Here is a 22025-nt window from a genome sequence, read left to right as displayed (position 1 = left end):
TAGAAAATGCTTTTAAAACCAAATCATCTAATTATCTCCCCTGAGACCAAGGAAGGTGTGAGCCAGAGAATTACTGACTTCATAGAAATGGTACGTATCTAACCACCCTCTGCACCACGGGGACACAAAGGGAAACAGTTTGTGGAAAATTAGATTCTTTTGGTCAAGACTTTATATAGCTCACATCATGAAAGTGTTTGAATTGGGAATTCTTAGATTTTGGAGTTTCATGTATATTTAAGTGAAAATAAAAAGAATCCTATAGACAAATGGTAGTAGCTTTTATCTGTTTTACTTTTGATTTACAAACCCCTTTCAGAATCAAATGTAGTTTCACTTACCTCTTTAGTTATTTTTATGTGTGCATGACGAATAAGCAATATTTTATAATATTTTAGATTCATATATTAAATAATAAATCATAAACTATACCTTAATATACAAATACAAATAAGACAATTTTTGTGGAAAGACAGAATTTGGTGTTTTCTATTTGTTACTTTTTAGCTGACTGTGAGTTAATTATGTAACAAGAAACACATTTGTTACCGATTTTTAGATCATAAGAGGAAAGGTCTTTAGGCTGCTGTTTGCCAGGAGCCCTCCAAAAATAACACGACAGAGAGTATAAGGTGTACAGTGTTATTCTTGGCAAACTAAAAGGCAGTTTGATTATGGTGGCCGCTGTATTTCCTCTTCCTGACATTGGTTTGTGAAGTGTTAATGCCTTGATGTGCTATCTGAGCATCTTGAACTGGGTAAGTTAACTTACAGATCCAGGGGAAGAATATTTTCCAAGGCTAATTTATAGAACTACAATGATTTATGTACCTCATTAACTTAATGTTTTAACATGAGTGTTTTCTTTCTTAAACTTCAGATCCATGGTGGGACTTTAGATGCTATATGACAGTAATTTAAACTGCAGAACAAAACTAACCCAGGCTTGCAGTATTTTGCAAAGTGATAAATCAACCGAATCATTAGGTTTTAAGCATGCTGTGAGCTCAGCTGTGTAGTGCTAACTTGATATGGACTTCCAGTTTTGAAAAGGATTCTGTTTTTAAAGGGAGAATATTAAAATCATTATTTTGTCTTTTGATTAAAATAAAGGAATGGAAAGCAGATATAGACCTGTTTCTATTAGATTCCTGTCTATCAGTGGGTCCCCTTTGAGCAAAATTATCCTGATTTTGAATCATGGGTTTGGAAACTTTAAACACTAATAATAATGCCTTTGTGATAACTTACTTCTGGAAATTTACAAAATGGAAACATTTTAAATTAATAAAACCTCCCTAGGCAGCACACTGTATAATGAAGGATGTTTCACCTACTGTACTTGAGATATAGATAGAAATGACTTACTTAATTCTGAGTCTTGAAAAATCTATGTATATGTGTTAGATTTTCACATTTGGCTTTTAAGCTAGGGAAAGAAAAATAGCATTGTAAACAAAAGATGGCTTTGGGATATTATTTTAAATATTTGGTTATATGTATATTAATATTTCATATTATAGCATTATTTGCTTTTTCCTATATCTTTTAGCTACGCAGTCTCATCAGTGGTATTCTTGGGGCCCCCCCAACATGCAGTGTAGATTATGTGCAACCTGTTGGCTTTATTGGAAAAAATACGGAGGCCTGAAAATGCCCACCCAGTCAGAAGAAGAGAAGTTATCTCCTAGCCCGACTACAGAGGTACAGAAGCAATAGTCCTTTTGGGGGTGGAGAGGAGTCTAGAGAAATGTCATGTTTTTCAGTGGCTAGATCACACCTTGGAAACCAGAAGTACAGTATGGGATAATTTAAAAACAAAGTTATTTTTATAGATAAACAGCACCACAATATTCATTGTGGTGATGGAGAATGGTCTAGGGACAAATAAAAAATTTTCAGGTATTCAAAATATTGATTTTGTGAGATTATTCAGACAAAAGGAGAACAATGTGTGTAGGAGATGTAGAGAGCTTCCAAATTAAATGTTTGTGTTAATTGCTTTTTTTGAAATGCAACCTTTAAATACTGTTGGAAAATGTGTCTTATATGAAGTAACAAATACAAATTGAGCATCTTTTCCGCCTCAGGGCTGTCATGGGCTCAGCAGGTGAGGCCATCAACAGTTGAAATGTGACTTCGGTAAAATTCTCAGAGATCGAAGATATACCTATGTCTACCTGGGGAGGCTATTTTTGAGTACTAAACTCATCTCAGGGCTCCTTCAACATTAGTGATTTTTATTTTTATTTTTATTTATTTATTTTTTTTTGCTGTTGTGATTGTGATTTCGGGTTGCTAGGGTTAATTTAAAAACAGAAGTGTGTGATCACATTCCCCTCCCTCCCAGTTTCCCTCTGCATTCCCCTTCTCCTTCCCAGTACTACACACTGCGCAGTCCTCTCCTTTGGGGACAGGGTATTGCATTTAGTTAAAGGTGCTTCAGCGGAAGGTTTCAAAATTGTGTTTTTCATTAAGGGTGATGTAAGTAGTGCTGCTGTTTTGGCACGTTCTCCTCTTTACGTTTGTTGGTGTCTATTTTGCAGGACTCCCGTGTTAGAAGTCACATGTCCCGCCAGGCCATGCAGGGGATGCCGGTCCGAAACACCGGGAGCCCAAAGTCTGCCGTGAAGACCCGCCAAGCTTTCTTCCTTCACACTACATATTTCACAAAATTTGCTCGTCAGGTCTGCAAAAATACCCTCCGGCTGCGGCAGGCAGCAAGACGGCCGTTTGTTCCTATTAATTATGCTGCCATTAGGGCAGAATGTAAGATGCTTTTAAATTCTTAACCTTATATGTTGTGCTTCTGACCATTTTCTTTCTTTCCCTCTCTCTCTCGTTTTTGTTTTTGTTTGCAATAAACATAAGTTCTTGTGTACAGCCTTTTATTTGGTTTATTTTTTTTAACATTGTTTTTGTCTGCTGCCATTTGTATCATGCCAACCTGAAAAGAAAACACTGAAACTTCTGCAGGCTTTATGAGAGAGTAGTGCTCAACAAGAAATTGGTGGGAGGTACTGCTGCCTACAGGGTTTTGTGATAGAATTGCTAACAACGCTAATCGAGGCACATTTACCTACAAGGTAGTGCCACAATATCATCCCTCAGGATTAGTGAAACCCCATAATTGAGACATGCAGTCTAATCTTACATGAATTCATTAGGTTTAAATAAAATTTGCCAATTTGCACTAATAAGAAATTGTATGTCTTTGTAAATCTCTTATTTTCTCACAAACCTTTTACAGTTATACGATATTATGAACATTCACAGTGCTTCATCACAAATACCACATTTATTAGAAGATTTAGCAATTTATAAATGAAATTTGAAGTCTTTTTGGGTGGATTTTTGAAAGTACATATTAAGTTTTTACCAAATAGTGTCCAATTTATGGGTTGAGCATTCTTTCTATTTGTCCAATTTGGTTTCCATTTCATAATCATATATCATAAATATCACATAACATTTATGTGACTTTATTACTCTCATTTTCAACACATTCAGTCTTGCTTATGTTTCATTTTGTTGTTGTTGTTAGACCAAAGGTCATATGTGCCAATGAATTGTGGATTATTCTGTAATTATGTCCCCCTAAATCTGTTCATGAATTGTATGTTAACTGTGATTCTAGTCTTGGTACTTTTAAATCACAGTCCTGACTACAGTGTCAGCGTGCCACCAAATTTTTGTCCCTTTAAAAAATAAGAAAGCTTGCCACCTGGCTGAATAGATAGGAAATCCTAGAGTCATTCAGTAGATGATCTTTCTTGTGAGGTAATACATTTCTTACTATGAGACATCCCATTTTCATTTATTTTTTTTTTTTTTTTTTTTTTTTAAAGATTTATTTATTTATTTACACAAGCACTGGGTACAGTCAGAAGCACGGGAGGGTGAGCAAATTCACCAGAGCCAGAGGGGAGAGCAGAGGGTAGAAGGAGAGATCTGCGCCATGTGGGACCCTCGCCCCGCAGCCGGGTATCGAACTGGCGCTGCAGAGGCTGCCGGCAGCTTCGCAGCCCAGCTCTCAACCGCTGCGCCACCAGGGGAGGCCCCATCCCATTTTCATTTAAAGAGAGGACTCCATAAAAGGAGTAATGATTGAAGAAAACTTTTTGTTCCTAAAGATAATTTCAGCAGAACATTTGAAAGGCATTAAAACTTACAGGTAAAAGCTTTACAAGAAAAGTGCTTTAAAAGAGTAAAAATTGCTATTAATCTTTGAGTCCCCGGGAGGGAAATTCAGCTACAGTAGATTCTTGTATATTTGAGAACATGTCTTATAGTGAGGTTTCATAGGTTTGTGTTACCACTTTCTTACCCATTTCAAGGAACTGGAAAATATTTATGTTCATCTAAATGTGTAGTTCATTTAAAACATACTTTTATATAATTTTTTAAATAAAACATTTGAGAAAGAAAATGAATGAAATTCTTCCATGAAAATTGGCCAGGATCCAGTATCATCTTTGTTCCTGTGAATGGAAAAGAAACCATCACTGTCTGAATTGGCTGCTGGGGAAGCTTCTGTTTCCCCTGGCTATTCTGTTAGTTTCTCAGCTAATTTGCAGATTGTCTTTGATTATTTTTCAATGAAGTGTATTTTTCAGTATCTTGTTTTAATTTTTTTCTCAATTGTTATGCTGCTTTAAAAAAAAGACTCAATTAAATTACCTGCATATAATTTCTACAAACAGATAATAAAAGAGCAGAATCATTTACTGTGATGAGATTGAGAGAGTATATTTTATACCTACCATAATTGGTCAAGTTACAGATTCTCATACAATTTACATTGAGATTTAAAGTAATAGTTTCAGCAGTCAGCTACTCAGTTTTTTTTTTTCCACATAACTAGCACTTTTCCTAGCATCTAATTAATTCTTTTCATCATTTCCTTCCTTATATGAAACATATAACCTCTTCAACAGATCCCTTCGCCTTGGCTTGTTAGCAAGATGAAGCGTTAATCACCTGATGTTCGTCAGCAACCATGTCTATGTCCAGAAGGAGTGGATAGGTGTTTTTGTTTGATGGTTTCACAAAGGTAGTGGCGACCCCTTCCACCACTACCCCAAATTAATCACTGGTCGTTAGGAATGTAATTTCAAATCAGGTGAAAGTTTGTAGTTTTATAGATATTGGTGGGTCAAGAGCTCCAGTTAATGCATTTTAGAATAATTCCTTGTAATATTGAGAAAGGAGTATCATTTTCTCCTGTAATTATGAGACTTACAAGATTCTCATGGAAGTTGATCCCTTTGTGACGTCTGCCCCTGGGCAGCACCATCACAGAGAGTATTTTATGGCCTCAGTTTATGAGATGACGATTATGTAACAGTGAAGAAATGAGGTGCAAAGGAGAGAAACTCAGTTTGGGAGAGATAATCATAACCATGAATGAATACTTACAAATTTATCCTTGTTCAGGAAAACATTTTGATTGGTTATACCAATACTCTGACTTTTCATTAAAAAGTTGGTAGTAAGGAATATGTTATAGTAAAAGGAATTGTGTTTGCATATGTATGTAATGTCAAGAAAGGTCAGAAATAATAGCATTAGTGAGATGGGAAGCTGGGGGGAAAGGGTTGGAAGGAGACCCTGCTGATCATTTTAAATGCCTTTAGTTTTGAACCATGGAAAGAGACTGCCTACTTTTAAAAATAATTTAAAAGCTGAAATAAGTATATAGTATGGCCAACATAAATACCTACATATGATATATATATTAAATCATTTTCCATATATATGGAAACTAATTTCCCCAAATACCTATTTATTTTAATAGAGCTTTATATGTGACTATGTAAGTCCATAGTAAACATTAGAATGCCTGTTCTACCATATAGATAGTGCTTATTGAAAATGGATTGATAGACCAAAAACTAATAAAACATTGCACAAAGAGAGGTACCCCGTTCTTGACAAAATCTGCAGCCTAATGACATCCTTATTAACTTTGACCAAGTTTCAGAGAACCTGTCTTTTTCTCCTCTGTGATACTCTCCCCGCATTCCAAAAGCCATGATGTGGTGATGGTGTTCCTTATTTGTTCTTGCTATCAGACATTACCAGTGAGTTTTTACCAAGATGATGTCATCCGCGAGCTATAAAATCACGTGACACCTAACAACCATAGGGTTACTATTTAAGACTGAGGAGCCTCAGAGATGAAGGTTAAGTAGAAGGTGTATTAGCAGTGTTACATAGATGAAGCCCAAGTGCCTAGAGAAGTGGATCCAACTCATGTACCTGTCATCTTTGGGCTTACATGGGCAATCAAGTGGTTTCTGAGTTGAAAATACCAGATTTGAGTGACAGCAGCAGAATCCCTAATAGGAAGTTCTCCCAGAGGCCTTTTTTTTTCTCTTTGAAAATCCTAATTCAACTTCCTACGTATCCCAAAACTATATTCATAAAGAAAATGTTTTGAGTTTTTCTAGACATTTCTCAGCAAGTTACTATTATACACACTTTGTGAAACAGCATTAGGAGACAACTGTTTTTGGCTTCTTTTAATACTTTTGGTAGAGTTTTTTAATAAAAACTTGTTTTTGAGTGGATATGTGACATTTTTCTACAGGTACCAAAATAACGACATATCTCTATTCCCATTCCTAATTTACCCTCTCTAAAGTCGACCATTGTCATCAGTGCCTAAAGTAGAGAAATTCTGTGTAAAACAATCCGAGTAGGTGTATTTCTTGTTTTTATATAGTTGTTAATGTCTCTTCAGCACCTTGCACTTTTTACCTAACATATTTGAAGGCCATTCTATACCAGTCCATTGAGAGATAACTCCTTTTACATCAGCTGCACAATAATTATTTCGTACTTTTAACATTTTCCTGTTAGACATTGCCCCGGTGATTTCTAATATTTTTTTTATTATAAATAATATCGCAATAAATATCCTTATACAAATTTAATGCAGGTATGTGAAATGTGAATATACATCCTTCAGAAACATCTCTAAAATAAAACATCTGGGCCAGGGAACAAGAATTTTGGATTTTGATAGTCACTACTCAGTTGCTCTCCAAAAAACTAAAAACTTATACATACCCACAGTGTGATTCCACTTCTCTAGGATCTTGGCAGCAGTGTTATCTGTCTTTGGAAATCATGACTAGTTGACAGGTGACAATGTAAGTTACATTAGCTTGCATTTCTCATTTTGAATGAGATAGAAATCTTTACATATATTTGAAAATCATTTGTATTTTCATCAGTCGAATGTTTTCATCCCTGACCTTCCTGTTTTCTGATAGCAGTTTTATTGACTTGGGAACTTACATTTCAAGGAAGTTAGCTCTTGATCTGTGATATGTGATGCCAATATGTCCCTTCCTCCATTGTCACTGACTTTATGATATATTTGCTAAGCAGAGTTTTAAAAATAATGTAGCTGAATTATTTTTTTATGGTACCTGAGTTTTTTGTCTCATTTAGAAATGCTTTTACAATTCCTTTAAGAAAATTTTATGGTTTCATTTTGACAGCCATCGTGAAAGCCCGTGTGAGATGTTTTTGTGAATTTTAATCCAGTGTGTAATTTTTCTATTTCATTTTCTCTCCTAATATTTCTAAAACATTTTAGAAAAGTAGTCATGAATTGCAATAAAAGCAGCTGTGTTTTTCCAAGTTTACTTCAAGGAGATGTAGTTCCTCCTCTAGGAAGCCAAAGAGATGTGCCTGGGCTCAGACTGAGTGAGACGCAAATGCTTTCTTTAGGCAGGTTTTGATTCCTTCTGGGTTCCTTGGGCATTTCTCAGGTTGCTTTCTTCTGTGCATTTTTAATGAATACTAATGAATTACCGGTGCTGAAAGAGATTCGATGAATAGTTTGAGAGAAAGAATGACTGACAAGAACCAATCACTTTCAGTCATTCTTTGGTCTGATTTTGAATGCAGACCACATTTTTTAAACCTCAAGTGTGGGCCTGAGAATCCTTTGTTTATGATCATCCCCTGGGAACAGGATATTTTTCTCTTTTGTATTCACTGTATATTATCGAATGGCTGCATTTTGATGTTAAACGGTGACTGGGTACTTTCAGCACCTTTCATCCCCATTTCTTCCTAGTTGAGACTGTTAATTCTTGCCACTATTTTCTTTAAAATGAGAATTAATGAAATCTTTTTATAAAGAGCTTTGATGTCCCATTCAGATGCTCTGTAAATTGTCACTTGCAACATCCCATCACTAATCTCATTCATTGAATGAGAAATTAAGAGCAGAGTAGTATAGTTCAGAGTGAAATACATTAGATATGGTGTTGGTGAACCTTTGATGGATTTGTTGATGCACGGTGACATGGGAGTCCATCATACAGCACATTGGCAATTTTCCTTTGGACCTTATAAAGGGCATAAAGTTAATAAAGGGTAAAGGAATAAAGGGCAAAGTTAATCTTATTGCTAGTAATAAAACAATTGTGTTTGTCTAAAACATTGAGAACATAAATAATAGTCATTCAAGGTATATTTTATTAATAAAAGAGAGAAAATTTTCTTTTATCCTCATCCCAAATAGAATTTAAAGTTCAGGTGTCTTAGGAATATCAGGAAGGAATTATTTAGTATTAACTGACAGTAATTTGACAGGTGTTTGATCTTTGCAGGGTTGGAGTTGCTTTTTAATCTTTGTTTGGATTGTTTCTCCAAAAAATACTTATTATGGTTCTCCCTGTATCTTCACTATTATTCAACAACAGGTGATAAGCTTCAAGGCTTAGTAACTTTTTTTCCCCAAAGGAAGTCATCTGAATAGAAGGAAAAGAAATTGCATCATTTATAGTTGTCAGTGGTTGCATAGTAATTAGCCAGTGCTTGGGATACATATTTAGATTCTTGTTCAAGGTTCTCTGCAGTGTTGCTTTGTCTGTTTTAATATTTTTAAAATGCTGCATTCTCACCTTTTCCTGTTTAGTCCTTATTAGAAAAGGGCTTTCTTGGTGAAAAAGAATGCTAGAGTTTATGAAAAAGTTTAAATTATTTGAGGTACCTGATTGAACTATACAATTTAACACTAATAGAGAATTTCTATGGCTGCCAAAGAGAATTTCCAGTGTGTGTGCCTGAAAATGTGGTCTCAGTCTCTGAAAGCACAGTTTCTTCAGTGGTATCAGAAAACCTCTGGGACATCTTTGTGAAATATGTAAAGACAGGGAGCGGCATAAATGTTACAACTTATCTGTTAAAAATTACTCTCAGCTTTATGACAGTGTCTGCAAAGTTAAATATTTCAATATATGCTTTGTTTCATCCTTTCAAATTCTATATTTATAAATTAATTCTTCATTATGAGATGCAGCAATGTTCCACTTTTCTTCCATCCTAACAACAACTAAGTAAAATTCAGGGAATATTTGTGTTCTATGCCTTATTTTTTCCTTTCTGTTTTATGGTAGAATATGACAAGTATAATGTCAACATTTATGAGGTAATATCCATCCTTAGAGTATCTTACTATTCATGACTATTGTATTAAATATTCTGTATACAGATAAGCCTAAACTTCAGCACTAGTGACATCCCAGGATATGAAGAATAGAAGAAAACCAGTGATAAAACCAAGTAGCCCATTTTTACCCTGTGAAGCTCTAATCTAGCAGAATTCAGTTTCACCAAGATAAAGACTTCTCAGTGGAGACCCATTCCGTCAATGTCATGATGGCCAAGTGTATTGCCTTAGTTAGCTCTTATTTTTGTCTTCTGTGACAAGCTAATCTTATGTTAGTTCTCATACCACCTTGTGTTATACAGAAAAAGTCTACTATATTGTAGAAATGCCCTGGCTAGACAGGAGGTATATTTCCACTGCTTTCCAGGTAGGCATGGAAAGAAAGCATGTATATGTAAGATGTGTATTAGTGCACTTATGTTGGGCTTTGAAGTGAGTATTCTTCAGATGAATCCCTCATCCACTAATTTGAAACCAGGAATAGAAATGGTTTTCTCAAGTCCCACAGGAAGTTATGCAGGAATTTGGTGGGTATTTTGTGCTGTTTTCCATGTGCAACTTTTATTTCTGCCATGTGTGGAGTGTAGGTAGAGAAAGCAGCTTAACTGGTTGTCTCCATGTTTCTTTCTCTCCTCAGATGCAGACAGACATGCTGAACTTTCTGGAAGTCCTCTGAAAAGCAAAAGCACTAGGAAACCTTTGGCATGTATCATTGGGTATTTAGGTGGGTATTTTCTAATAAAGTAAAAACTCAACAGTTTCTGCATAATATAAATACTTGGTTATGTTAAATGGATTTATCTAAACTATACTCAAATATTTCAAATACTTGAAATTGGATACCTTCATATGAATAATTTATTTGGTTTTGGAAACTTTTATTACCAAAACATGTATAACAAACATATCATGGGTAGGTTTACTTCCCACCCCCCAAAAAAGTTATTGAATAAAAATATGTGTATATGGATATAAATTCAGTCAGATTAAGCAAAAAGATGAAAATAAAATCACCAAATTAGAAATGAATAGTCCATATTCTTATTTGGATCCTTCCATGATTTATAACTCACTTTTTACCTCTTCCCTTAAATAGAGAAGGAATGGTTGGTTTGCTTTCTTCATAAAAAATTAGATAAAAATAATTTTTAACTTACCTTCAAAGAAATATTTATAATTTTGATGTGCCAGCTAATGTTATTTTAAAAGGGAGCATTTGTATGCTTTCTGATTTTATGTGATTTAAATTGAATGTCATAAAGATGATGTTTCTATTTGCATGTTGAAATATTGCAATTAAAAATAGTATAAATATTACTTGGCAGTAATCTTTTTATTGCAGTTTTAAGGAAAACAGATTATAAAATAATGATGCCTAATATACCTACAAGCTATAATGACATGTTTTTATACTTCTAATAATATTCTTGCTTTTCCATTTTCTCAGTGAAAGTGAAATATGTGCTCAGAGTTACATTGAACCTTATTGCTGTGTCAGAAAGATTTATAGTTATGAAGTGTTCAGACTTCAGACACCCAGTCTTTTAAAAATCAAAGTGTAGCCTTGAACTTGGTATATTATCTGATCCTTAGAACATTGTAGAAATCAGAAGCTCACAGCTCCCTCGTTGATGTTACTCTGCCATCTTATTTCTTGTTTTATTCCTTAGGGGCTAAAGAGTTGCTTTCATAGCCCCTGGAAATGTCACATATCAGCACAGGCATAAACCAATTCATGGTGCTCAAACCTTATAGTCTGCTGTCTGTATTCCCTTGCGTTACCTAATCCTAGAAGCCTTTTAGAAGGGAGAATTTCTGATTTTAAAAAAAAGAAATACAGCATTGCATACTAGTCAGTCTTTCCATGAATTGTGTGTTCCCTTTATCCTATCTTTGCCAGATAAGCTGAAAGGTGTGTTCTCCTTATTAACAAACTACTTCCCTACATCACATATTTCTGAGTCTTTACTCTGTACAAGACATTGTGCTTAGTGATTTAGGATTTTTGAGTCCTTGCATTCAAAAATCTTAGTCTGTTGGGGAAAACATGGATAAGGATTAGATACCATGAAAGAATCATAGATAGAATGCATGGGGCACTTGGAGGATGGAGTAATTCTTTCTGATGAATGTTAGCACAACTAAGTGAAAAAGTAATATTTTATCTCATCCTTGAAAGTATGAATATTTGAACTGGTAGAAAAATAGAAAAAGAATATCCCCTTAGACCAAATGAGCCAGATGAACAAAGATCTCAAGGACCTGAAAAGTTCAGAGAAGGCAAATTCTTTAGTCTAGATGGAGTACAGAGTCTAGAGGTTATAGTAAAAAACAAGGTTGGCAAATTGTCAGTGCCACTTGGGAAAAAAAAAATTGCTATATTTTGGTTAGTACTTGATCCATGCTTATATTTTGGCAAATGTAGGATTTTAATCAGACAAAGATATAGTTATTACAACAACCCTAATGAGTTGCTAAATTTCAATAAATGAGACAAAAATCCTGGCTGTCACCTGAGGAGACAGGGCAGCTTGTGCCTGGTAGTCTGCATGGGTAATGACCCTGAGAATCAGTGAGCATGGTGAGTCTTAGGGAAGAGGTTGCCCAGAATTAACAATATACTGAGGTCCCTAAATCCAGTTCCAACAGTATTACCATTTCCGTCCCTACACTGTGCAGAAAGTGCTGTTCTGGGCTGTGTGACTGACAACATCCTTCATCACACTTATGCACCCTTACCTGTTTGTGTGATCCTCCACCAGAGCTTTTCATGGACAGCCTCGGACTCTAGTATTCTGAGTTTGGTGTCAGATTTTGTCTGTATTAAAATGCTCTGGAGTGGGAGTGATCGACCCTGGCCCGATACCCCAGTTGTGGAGACAGGAGGGATCCTGTTTTCCAGGAAGTTCTTACACACCAGACATGCCACATGCTATTTTCCTGGTTTGCTAGAACACAGAGGTATCTTTTTCTCTGAGGTGATCGGTGTAGCTAACCTTTGGATGTCTAACACCTTGAAGGGTCAGATGCCTTATTCGCTTAGTAAACCTCGTGTTTAAGCAACCTTCTGAAGTAGAAGTAGTCTCTCCAACTACCCCCCCACCCCTTGTACTCACAACATGAGGCACAGAGCTCCAGCTAACAGGAGAGCCAGCTCACTTTTGATAAGCAAAGCCATGGTAACAGCCCTTGAAGCTGATTCATTATGCAAGTCCTTAAAACAGGCTGGCTCATGAGGAATTGACTCCCAGCTCATTAAGAAATGAGATGTGTGTCTATTAGCCAACGTGAGTGCACACAGAGATTTTTAATATCATGTTCTGAGTTGAGAAACCTTTTTTTCCCCGTCAGAGATTCATCCTTCGAAGAAACCTAATATAATTCGATCTGCACCAAGCCTGCAAACCCCCACTACCAAGCGGATGCTAACTACCCCGAATCACACGTCTCTGAGCATTTTGGGGAAAAGAAACTACAGCCATCACAATGGCCTGGATGGTACGTAAGCCCAGGAATTCCAGGGCTATTCTGATAAGCCAGGGTGTCTTTGCCCTTGCTGGCACCAGAGTATCCTCTGCCAAGTTCAAGGATATAAACCAAACAGATTCTTCTAATACCAGGTTGAATTAAAAGTGTGGTGGAGGCGGGGGGAGGGTGCAAGAGGGAAGGCTGCCATGTGCCACAGTGAAGCTATTTTGCCAAGTGTTATTTCTTCATCTCATTGGGAGGGATCTTTTTGCTCATATTCCTGTTGGGAGGGTTGTTTGGAGATGAAGTCTGCATTTAGCAGGTTGCCTCTGCTGGGTAATAATGTTCTTGCTGTGATGCATAGTCACTGCTCATTTATGTTTTCATGAGCAGAAGGGATTATCTGGCCTTATGTCTGAGAGAGCACTGCTCTCTGGGGGTTCTTCAGTTCTCTGGATCGCTTTGAATCTGGCATTTGTCCCCTACTTCTTTTACCTTATAATTTTTTTAATTGCCCAAGAGTGTAGCAATTCATGAAAGGAATTGCCTGAGTGATGTCCTAAAATCAGATATAATAATTTGTTTGGAATGGAGAAACTGAGAAATGTCACCTCTTGTCCAAAGTACTTCTCTTGGGCTTGGCCATATAATGCCTCTTCAGGTGGAATTGAATTATCTTCCCATTTGGACTATAAACACAAGCATAATAAATCATCCAGGTAGTGTGTGTGTGTGTGTGTGTATGTGTGTGTGTGTATATGTATTTCATTTTAGTAGTCCTAGAGTTTGACGCTCTCTTTATTGTTTAAATGTTGGCATATTTATTTATGAATAAAGCTCTCTTATGGATCTCTAAATTACTTCAGTGATAGCAAATGATTAATAATGAGGCCCTAGAGCAAGGATGTGGAATAGACCTTCAAGTAACAATTTCCCATGGTAGTTTTCCTTTAGCATATTTTTTGATGGTCATAGAATTGTCAGAATGAGTAAAAATGAACATAGGAATTTAGTTTGCATTTGTAGGGTAGCGATGTGTTGTAGACAGTGGTTTTAGCTACATAGTAGGCCTGCAGAAATATTTCCTTGCTCCTGAGAACATTGGCCACCCTTGACTCAATATGCTTGATGTCCAGAGAGCAGAAGACAAAAGGACATGTCAGAACATGGAGATTGGATTTTCCCCCAGCTTTTTTCTGCCTACAGTTTGGGACCTTTGGATTCAGACTTAAAGGGAATCAGGATCTTTCTTTTCCATCTCATCACCTTCCTGGCATCTCCAGATGTATAGTCATACTGCAGAAAGCTTAAAGTAAACTCTAAGCTATATCTCTCAAATGAATTGAAACTTAGTATATAAACATATATAGTTTATAATGCAAAGACTCTTTGTGACTGATGCTGGAATAGCTATTTTCTGGTATCTTCTACTAGCATCTCATATCATCATTATTTTGCACTCCAGTCCTATCCCTGTGCCTAGCTCCCTTTGCTCTTGCCTTGTATCACAGTTAACCTGACTCCTTGGAATTTCTAAATAATGTAGTGTTCTTTTCTTGGGCTGTTGACTCATTTCCATCTGATTAAATTCTGCTGTGAGGTCATTGCTTCTCTGCTCTGAACAGGAGGAATGGATGGGACATACAGTGAATCCTGGTGTTGTATTGCATGAGATCTTCACTCTCGTTGAGGAAAAGACACTTGTCTCATTTTCTGAAGAGCCCTAGCTGTTCAAACATTTCTTTCTTCAAGACACATTCACCTTTGTTCTCCTGACATGGTATTCAGAGGGAGACTAATGACAAGATCCTTACCTGATTTATCTCATTTGATTCATATGGCAGAAGGTTCTAGGTCATGGAATTTGACAGTTTCATATAACAGTGTGTAAGGGCAGGACAGGACCACAGTGCAGGTTTTCTGATCCAGCAGACCGGGTAAAGGAGGAATCAGAGTCCTTGGTGGCTTTTTGCAGGTCTTTTTATTGGGATTTACCCGGTACACAGCAGGCGGGGGTGCTGGGGGGCCGGGAGGCTGGCAGGCCTCCCAGCCCCCAGCAAGTCTTCATTCTATCTGGGCTCTCCAGCCTTCTCTCAGCTTCTGCTTCTCTTGCTTCTCTCTCGGCTTCTGCTGGCGTCCCCATGACGCCGCCCTTAAAAAAAAAAGCACAGTCTTAGCCCAGGTGAATCCCATCTACCTCTGCCCACACCCTATTCCAGGTGCCCACCATCAGGCATGCATTCAGGACCTCAAGGATCCATCATCTATCCTGATGGCGGGAGGGCAGAAAAACCTGACATTTTTCCTTACCCTACATAGTGCATCTCTACTGCCTGGCACTTAGTAGGTACTCAATAAATGTTAATTAAACAAATGAAAGTGATTGAGAAAAATGAGATCTAGAGAGACGAACTAAATTTTCCAGTTACCAGCGATGACATGAATGGATTGCGATGCCCACTCAGATGTGATTCAGAATCTCACAGTTTGCCGTTTTAACCATTGGTATAAATGAGGTGGTGGCTCTCAAATGTGCTGTATTAGTCAACAAAGGAGAAACTATATGTTATTTTAACAGCTAATTTAATTTAAGAAATCAATGTGACAGGTATGGGGGAACAGATTAGGTAATAGGGAGAAGGGAGTGGGGAAGAAACAGGAAGCAGCCACCATCCCTACGGTTGGGAGGGCAAAATGAAGTTGGAATTATCTCAAGTTAGAAGCTCAGGGAGGCCCCCCTCAGAATAGGAACTCAGGAACTTAGACCCCTGGGGAGAGGGCAGTGCTGTATGAGGCTGTTCTGGAAATGTGAAGTGAAGCTGGGAACTGGAAGTAAACTCCAGGCTACTTGGGGGTGACCCTAACATGAACAGGAAGGAGCAAGTCCCTTCTCCTGCTTCCAGCCTTGTGGTTTCCCTAGGGCAGCCCTACTGTTGTAAGAGGGCCCAGATTCCAGAGGAGAAATGCTTGCAGACTCCAGGCCCAGCAACATGAAGCTGACTTTAGATGGATGAATGTGGAGGCAAGAATGTAGCAGAAACACATATTTTAGGAATTATCCCCACTGTGTATTCCCAGTGGACCTTTTCCTTGGGATAATGTATCTGTTTCTTATTTTCTCAGAATATAGGATCCCAACTAATCTTGAGTTTCCAGCTGAACTCAAAGTACCAGAAAAAATATTCAGCTAATAGTGAGTTCACCTGGCATAGGAGAGTACACTGTGGATCTAGTGATTCTCACTTGCTTTCTGCATTGAGTAATCCCATTTCTCTAAGTCTCCCATGAAGAGGATATCTAATGTGAATGCCTCGAAGTACAATATTATGATCCATGGTGTGAAGATTGTCCTTTTGATGACTTGTTTCTGAAATCAGTGATTCAACAGCTCCAACTGTTTGCATCCCAACCCTGGGAAACGGGTGGTGGTGAGGGCCATTGTAACAGTGAGAGAGCTCTGGGAATGCATCTGCTGTCTTCACAAATCCCAATAAAAATAGACAGCCAGGAACAGCTGATGGCACTCATAGGCATGCTTAGGCCCAGGCTGCCTTCTGTTATAAATTTTATACCATTTAAAAAAAAATCTGATTTAAAAATTTTTCTTAGGGCCTCCCCGGTGGCGCAGCGGTTGAGCGCTGGGTTGCGAAGCTGCCCGTGGCCTCTGCGGCGCCGGTTCGATCCCCGGCTGCTCCCCGGCCACCGGCGGAGGATCCCACATGGCGCGCAGACCTCTCCTGCCGCCCGCTGCTCCCCTCAGCAGTGTACTTCAGTCCTTCTGCCTGCTCTGCTCCCCACTCTGGCTCTGGTGAATTCTCTCACCCTCCCGCGCTTCTGACTGTACCCAGTGCATGTATAAACAAAACAAACAAACAAATAAAATAAATAAATAAAAAAAAAATTTTCTTAAACAATTTTTATGGAAGAACATCAAGTGTCCTTACACTCGCCCCTGGTCCCCTTATCTCAAAGTATAATGTTATAACTAAGTTAAATAAGTAAAGATGCCTGAGTTTTATAATGGATCATTATGGCCCCAGGGCTTATTGATCGTGAAGCAATTGTAGCAGAGTACCCAATACGTCTAGAGAGTTTCAGGGCTATTGAGGCATCATTTGAGGGCAGTGGGTATTATTTCACATGGAGAAGACATAGCATTGGGCCCCCAAGTACATTAGGTATGAATAATCAACAACTTGGTGTTTTGGAATACTTTGGAAAGATGTCAAATTGGCCACCTTGGGGCCATTTCTGGGTTTATTAATATTGCAGTTTCTCCAAGAGAACATTTCTATCCTGTCCCTGATGAAAATATTAGTGTATGAACTGAAAGAGGCCTAGATGTCTCAGGTCTCTCAGCAATATAGAGGTCTTAGAAGAATGACAGAAGTTCATGATAGTTATTCAAGGGTCCTCAGCTGTAAGAACCAGCTTTGACCTCCTTGATAAGTTTACATGCAGCGGTCATTACAATCTTTAAGTCCACCTATCCCTATGTGATCCCATTCTCAGAAACATGCACAGGGGGAGTCTTTGAAAGTGAACCTCTGACTTGAAAGCTGGGTCTCAAGTTTTTTTGGAGGGGGGTAAATTTTGGGAAGGGCAAAGAAACAAGACAGGAGAGGGAAGTAATGAGTCCTTGAGAAACAACTATTCCTTAGAAGAGGCTTGATTCATCCATCAAAACACCAGGCACAGTTGTCTGAGTAAGTCACTGGAACATGAGCATTGGGTCTTTATGCTCCAGGGAAGTAAAGACTAACCCCAGAAACCAAATGATTATTTTTTTGAAACCAATTGATTTTGACATCCCCCTGAGCCATCTCTTTGGGTCCCTGTAAGGAAATGAGGAGAAGTCTTCAGAATCTGCAGAGCTCCCAGGACAGTGGAAATGGCATGCTTTGGTTGATTTCAGGATCCCACTGGGTTCATTTTAAGTTTCCCAACCACGCTCACTGTTATATTCTTTCCCTGTGTTCTGTTTTTCCTTCCAGATGACTGAGCACTCTTTAAACTCAGAAAATATCTCAGCTGTAATCTGTGTGTTTTCTTCCCTCAACCAAATATTTATTTTTATTAGCAAATTTTAGCATAGAAATTAATGTGAATGGTAAATAATGTGAAACTGAGGTGCAAGCTTGAAGGCAGCTTTGTTAGTTGGAGAAGATATATGAAAAGTCTCTGCATGATAGTCTGACTGCAACTTCATTGAGTATCTATAGAAGCCCCTCTGGGGCAATCAGTTAGAGTAAGTCCACAGGACTGACTACATTTCAGGCAGCTGAGACAGGCATACAGCAGAAAAAGCAAGTTAGGATAGTGGATCTTCTGCCCTGAACCCCTAATATTCTTCTTCTTCTTTTTATATTTATTTACTTATGATTACAAGAACTGGGGTACAGGCCAGATGTGCGGGAGGGTGAGAGGATTCACCAGAGACAGAGTGGGGTACAGAACAGGCAGACTGACTGAAATACACTGCTGATGGGAGCAGTAGGGCGAGTCAGGAGAGGTCTGCTGTGCCATGTGGGTAGCTGCCCGGGGATCGAACTCACGTTGCAGAGGCTGTGGACAGTTTCACAGGCTGCACTCAACCCCTTCCACCACCAGGGAGGCCCCCCTGATATTCTTCTTATGACTGTCCAGTTTTCTTTCTCTGTGTCTTTTTACTCTACTTTGTGGGAGACATTCCAAACGTTATATTTCAAACAGATTTGCTCATTTCTCCATTTAGACAATTTTGCTTCATGTATTTGAAATTCTGTGATTGAATATTTATGCCTTTTTGACCGTATTACTGTGAAAAACTTCCCTTAACGCTCATGTCTTGAGATCTTTTTCTGTCAGATACTAATTTGACCACATACTTTTTTCCCCCTTGTTTTTAATTTTTTAATGATTCTTTCTCGTTTTATTAAATTTAAAATAGTGATTCTTAGAGCACCACTAAAGCCAACATGTTGTTGCAGTACAAGTTTATAAAAACCCTCCTAAGTCATAGTCCATGATCATTTCTTTTTTAAATAACTATATTGAGTCATACTTGAGATTTAGTAAGCTATACAAACTTTAAATGTAAAATCTGGTAAGTTTCACATGTATACACCAGGAAACCATCACCACAATCAAAATGGTAAAATTCCCCATCACTCTAAAAAAATTTCCTTGTCACATTTTATAAGCCACCCACCTGCTGCTCCCCATCACTACCACCTCATAGCAGGGGACTACTGACCTGCTTTTTGTTACCATAGAGTTGTTTCCTTTTTTTTTTTTAGTAGTTTACATTTTCTACAATTTTATATGAATTGAATATACAGTACAGTATATAATCTGAATACTTTTTAGAGCTCTATCTTCAAGTTCACTGATTCCAACAAATTGTTCGCTTCTGGTTTTGTATTTTTCATTTTTAGAATTTCCATTTAGTTCTTTTCTATTTCTTCTAAAACACATTATCTTGTCACCCATTACATCCATCTTTTACCAAAAATTCTTTAACATAGTAACTATTTAAAAATGGTATCTGCCAATTCTACCATCTGAATCATTCATTAATCATAAAAACAATATATTTTTTCTTTTGATTAGAGGTCATATTTTTCTTGCTTCCCTTGTCTAATTTTTAGTGAACACTAGTCTGTGTGAATAATAAGTTGTAGAGACACTGAATTCTATTATGTTCCTCTGCAGTGTTGAGTTTTGTTCTAGCAAGCAGTTAAATTGGTAGATTGCCTTGATTTTGTGGAGGGTTGGTTTAAAACTTTATTAGTTTAGTCTACTTCTTAGTCCCATGGGATTTCAGTGGAAATAATGCATAGTTTGCTAGCCCTTCTCACTTGGTAGAACTTGAATTCCAAACTTTGTCTTCCCAGTACTGGGCAGCTTCTGGCCTTGCTGCTTAACTGTTAGCCTTTCAGCTAATTTTTCCACTGAGCTCTCTGGAATCTTATTGTACATGCATAGTTCAGTAATCAGCCAGTGATTTGATGGCAATGTTTATGTAGATTTGAGGGATCCCCCATCTGTTTCCTTCCTTTCCAGGATCTCCTCCCTCAATTCTCAGCTTCATGGCAGCCTCATACTGACCTCTCCCTGATTCCTCAGCCCAATTAAACTGCAGCTTTCTCCTTGAACTACAGCCTTCTATACTGTATGGAAGTGCTCATAAGGGAAAAGCCAATAAAGAGTGGATCTCACATAATGTCAACTTTTTTCACAGGTTATATCTTTTTGTCTCCTGCAGTGTTTGCCTAATTTAGGTTGATCTCCAGTAACTTCAAACAGCTGTTTTTCTCTTTTAACCACATTTTATCACTGTTACTGGTACAGGGTTAGTCCAATACCAATGAACCTACCATTGTAGGAAGCAGAACTTCTCAGTCCTTCTATGGGCTCCCTGCCACCTCCATTTGGTTTTGTTAATTTTTTTAAAAAAATAGTATACTATTTGTATTTCATGGATACTATGTTCTTTCTTCTCTGGAGATATTAATGATAGTATGGTTTTTAAAAATATTCTCCATGAATAATCTGTTTCCTCCTATTTGTGTTCTTTATTATTTATTTGTTCTCTAACTTTTGTGTTCAAGGGTTTATTCCTGGTGACCTTTGGTTGTCTGATAATGTTTAAGAATAAGATACAAAAATCAGAGTGGTAGCTCAGTGCTCAGGCTTGTGGGTGGAGCCTGTAGTGCGTGTCATGGTAATCTGGCTATTGGTATTGGTTGGGTGGCCCAAATAGCAGTATCGTTATGTCTTTTTTATGTGCTGATCAGATTACCCAGAAAAAATTGTTCCTGTCTGTCTTCATCTGTTCATGCTGCTATAACAAAATATTACAATCTAGGTGGTTTATAAACAGCAGAAACGTATTTCTTATAATTCTGGAAGCTGGGAAGTCTAAAATCTGTGTGTCAGTTAGCCAGGTTTGGGTGAAGACCCTCTTGTGGTTGCTGACTTCTCCCTGTGTCCTTACATGGTGGAAGGGCCTGGGGACTCTGTAGGGTCTCTTTGGTAAGAACTCTAATTGTTTATGAAGTTTCTACCCTCATGACTCAAGCACCTCCTAAAAGCCTCACTTCATAATATGCTCACTTTCGGCATTAAGATTTTGACCTATGAATTTTGTAGGCAGCCCACACATTCAGATCATAGCACCATCTCTTCCCCAGAGGGTAAAGTTTGGCTGCCTGCTTTCTGGGAACTCAGTACAGACTGATGGTCTTACCATTCAGTAGGCATATGCTCACTTGATAACTCAGTTTTGGAATTGGTAGCCCTGCCCTCAGCTGTGCTTGGTGCCCAGTGTCTCATTTCTCTTCAGAGAATAGACACTCAGACTTGTAAGAAGTAGATGTTACCTAAGGGTATGGAGTCAGGAGAACTAGTAGGGTCCAGCTGCTTCTTCAACAGCCTTCAACTCATCCTCTGCCCCACTTCCAGAGGTAACTGGGGTCAATGCCTGTGCCTTTTGAGAATTCTTTGGGCAAATTGGGCTTGGCTAAATTACCAGTTTCAGGGTGGCTTTCTTGAGTGCATAGTCCATGACCACTTGTCTGTCTGCTTTCTAGCCTCCAAATTCTGATGGTGGCTTTTCCTCTGGGTTTCAGAAGAAGGGAAATTTACATAGAAGCCAGCACCTAGAAACCATAACAAAGATTGCTTTCATCACATTGGTTGGTTAGAATCATAGAATCTCCAAATCCATAGACTCCAAATATTTCTGAGTAGTCAAACCAACAAGGACAATTTTATAAAAGAAAAATAAGTGCTTGTGAATTGGGATTAGTATAAACAAAAGTAGCAAATGTAGATTAATGCAATTGAGAATTTATTTCTAAACAAAAAGGGAATGACTTGGGCTATATTGTCTAGGAAGGAAACCTGGGAATCAGCGTGGGAACCTCTGCCAGTCTCTCATGCTGGGAGCCTCCACTTTTGGGGCTCTGTATATGGCTCTGATTCCTTTCTTCAAGCAAATGAAGTGGAGCTGAGGGAGCTCTGAGCAGGACAGGGGGATAGTGATAGCCTTAAAGAGCAGGTAGTAAGCACTGGGAGTCTTCAGTCTGGAATGCAGAAA

The 22025-nt window shown here is 38.0% G+C and overlaps 1 protein-coding gene across 3 annotated transcripts in view; it reads left to right on the top strand.

The window, feature by feature from the left end:
* The window catches only part of MTA3 (metastasis associated 1 family member 3), a 126555-nt gene that overhangs the window by 99397 nt on the left and 5133 nt on the right, over positions 1-22025 (top strand). The window contains exons 13-16 of one of the 3 annotated variants that reach the window (XM_037528156.2): positions 1553-1704; positions 2547-2769; positions 10113-10199; positions 12827-12973. In XM_037528156.2, coding sequence (XP_037384053.1) covers positions 1553-1704; positions 2547-2769; positions 10113-10199; positions 12827-12973 — 609 coding nt within the window. Of the gene's footprint in view, positions 1-1552; positions 1705-2546; positions 2884-10112; positions 10200-12826; positions 12982-22025 lie in introns of those variants that run through there. The other 2 variants (XM_037528155.2, XM_054701159.1) reach the window with 2 other exon arrangements.

Source organism: Talpa occidentalis, unplaced genomic scaffold (genome assembly GCF_014898055.3).
Source record: "Talpa occidentalis isolate TD23 unplaced genomic scaffold, MPIMG_talOcc4v2.1 talOcc4.5, whole genome shotgun sequence".
Classification (NCBI taxonomy): Eukaryota; Metazoa; Chordata; class Mammalia; order Eulipotyphla; family Talpidae; genus Talpa; species Talpa occidentalis.
Note: the sequence above shows the minus strand (reverse complement) of the source record. Positions and strands in the feature narration are given on the sequence as shown.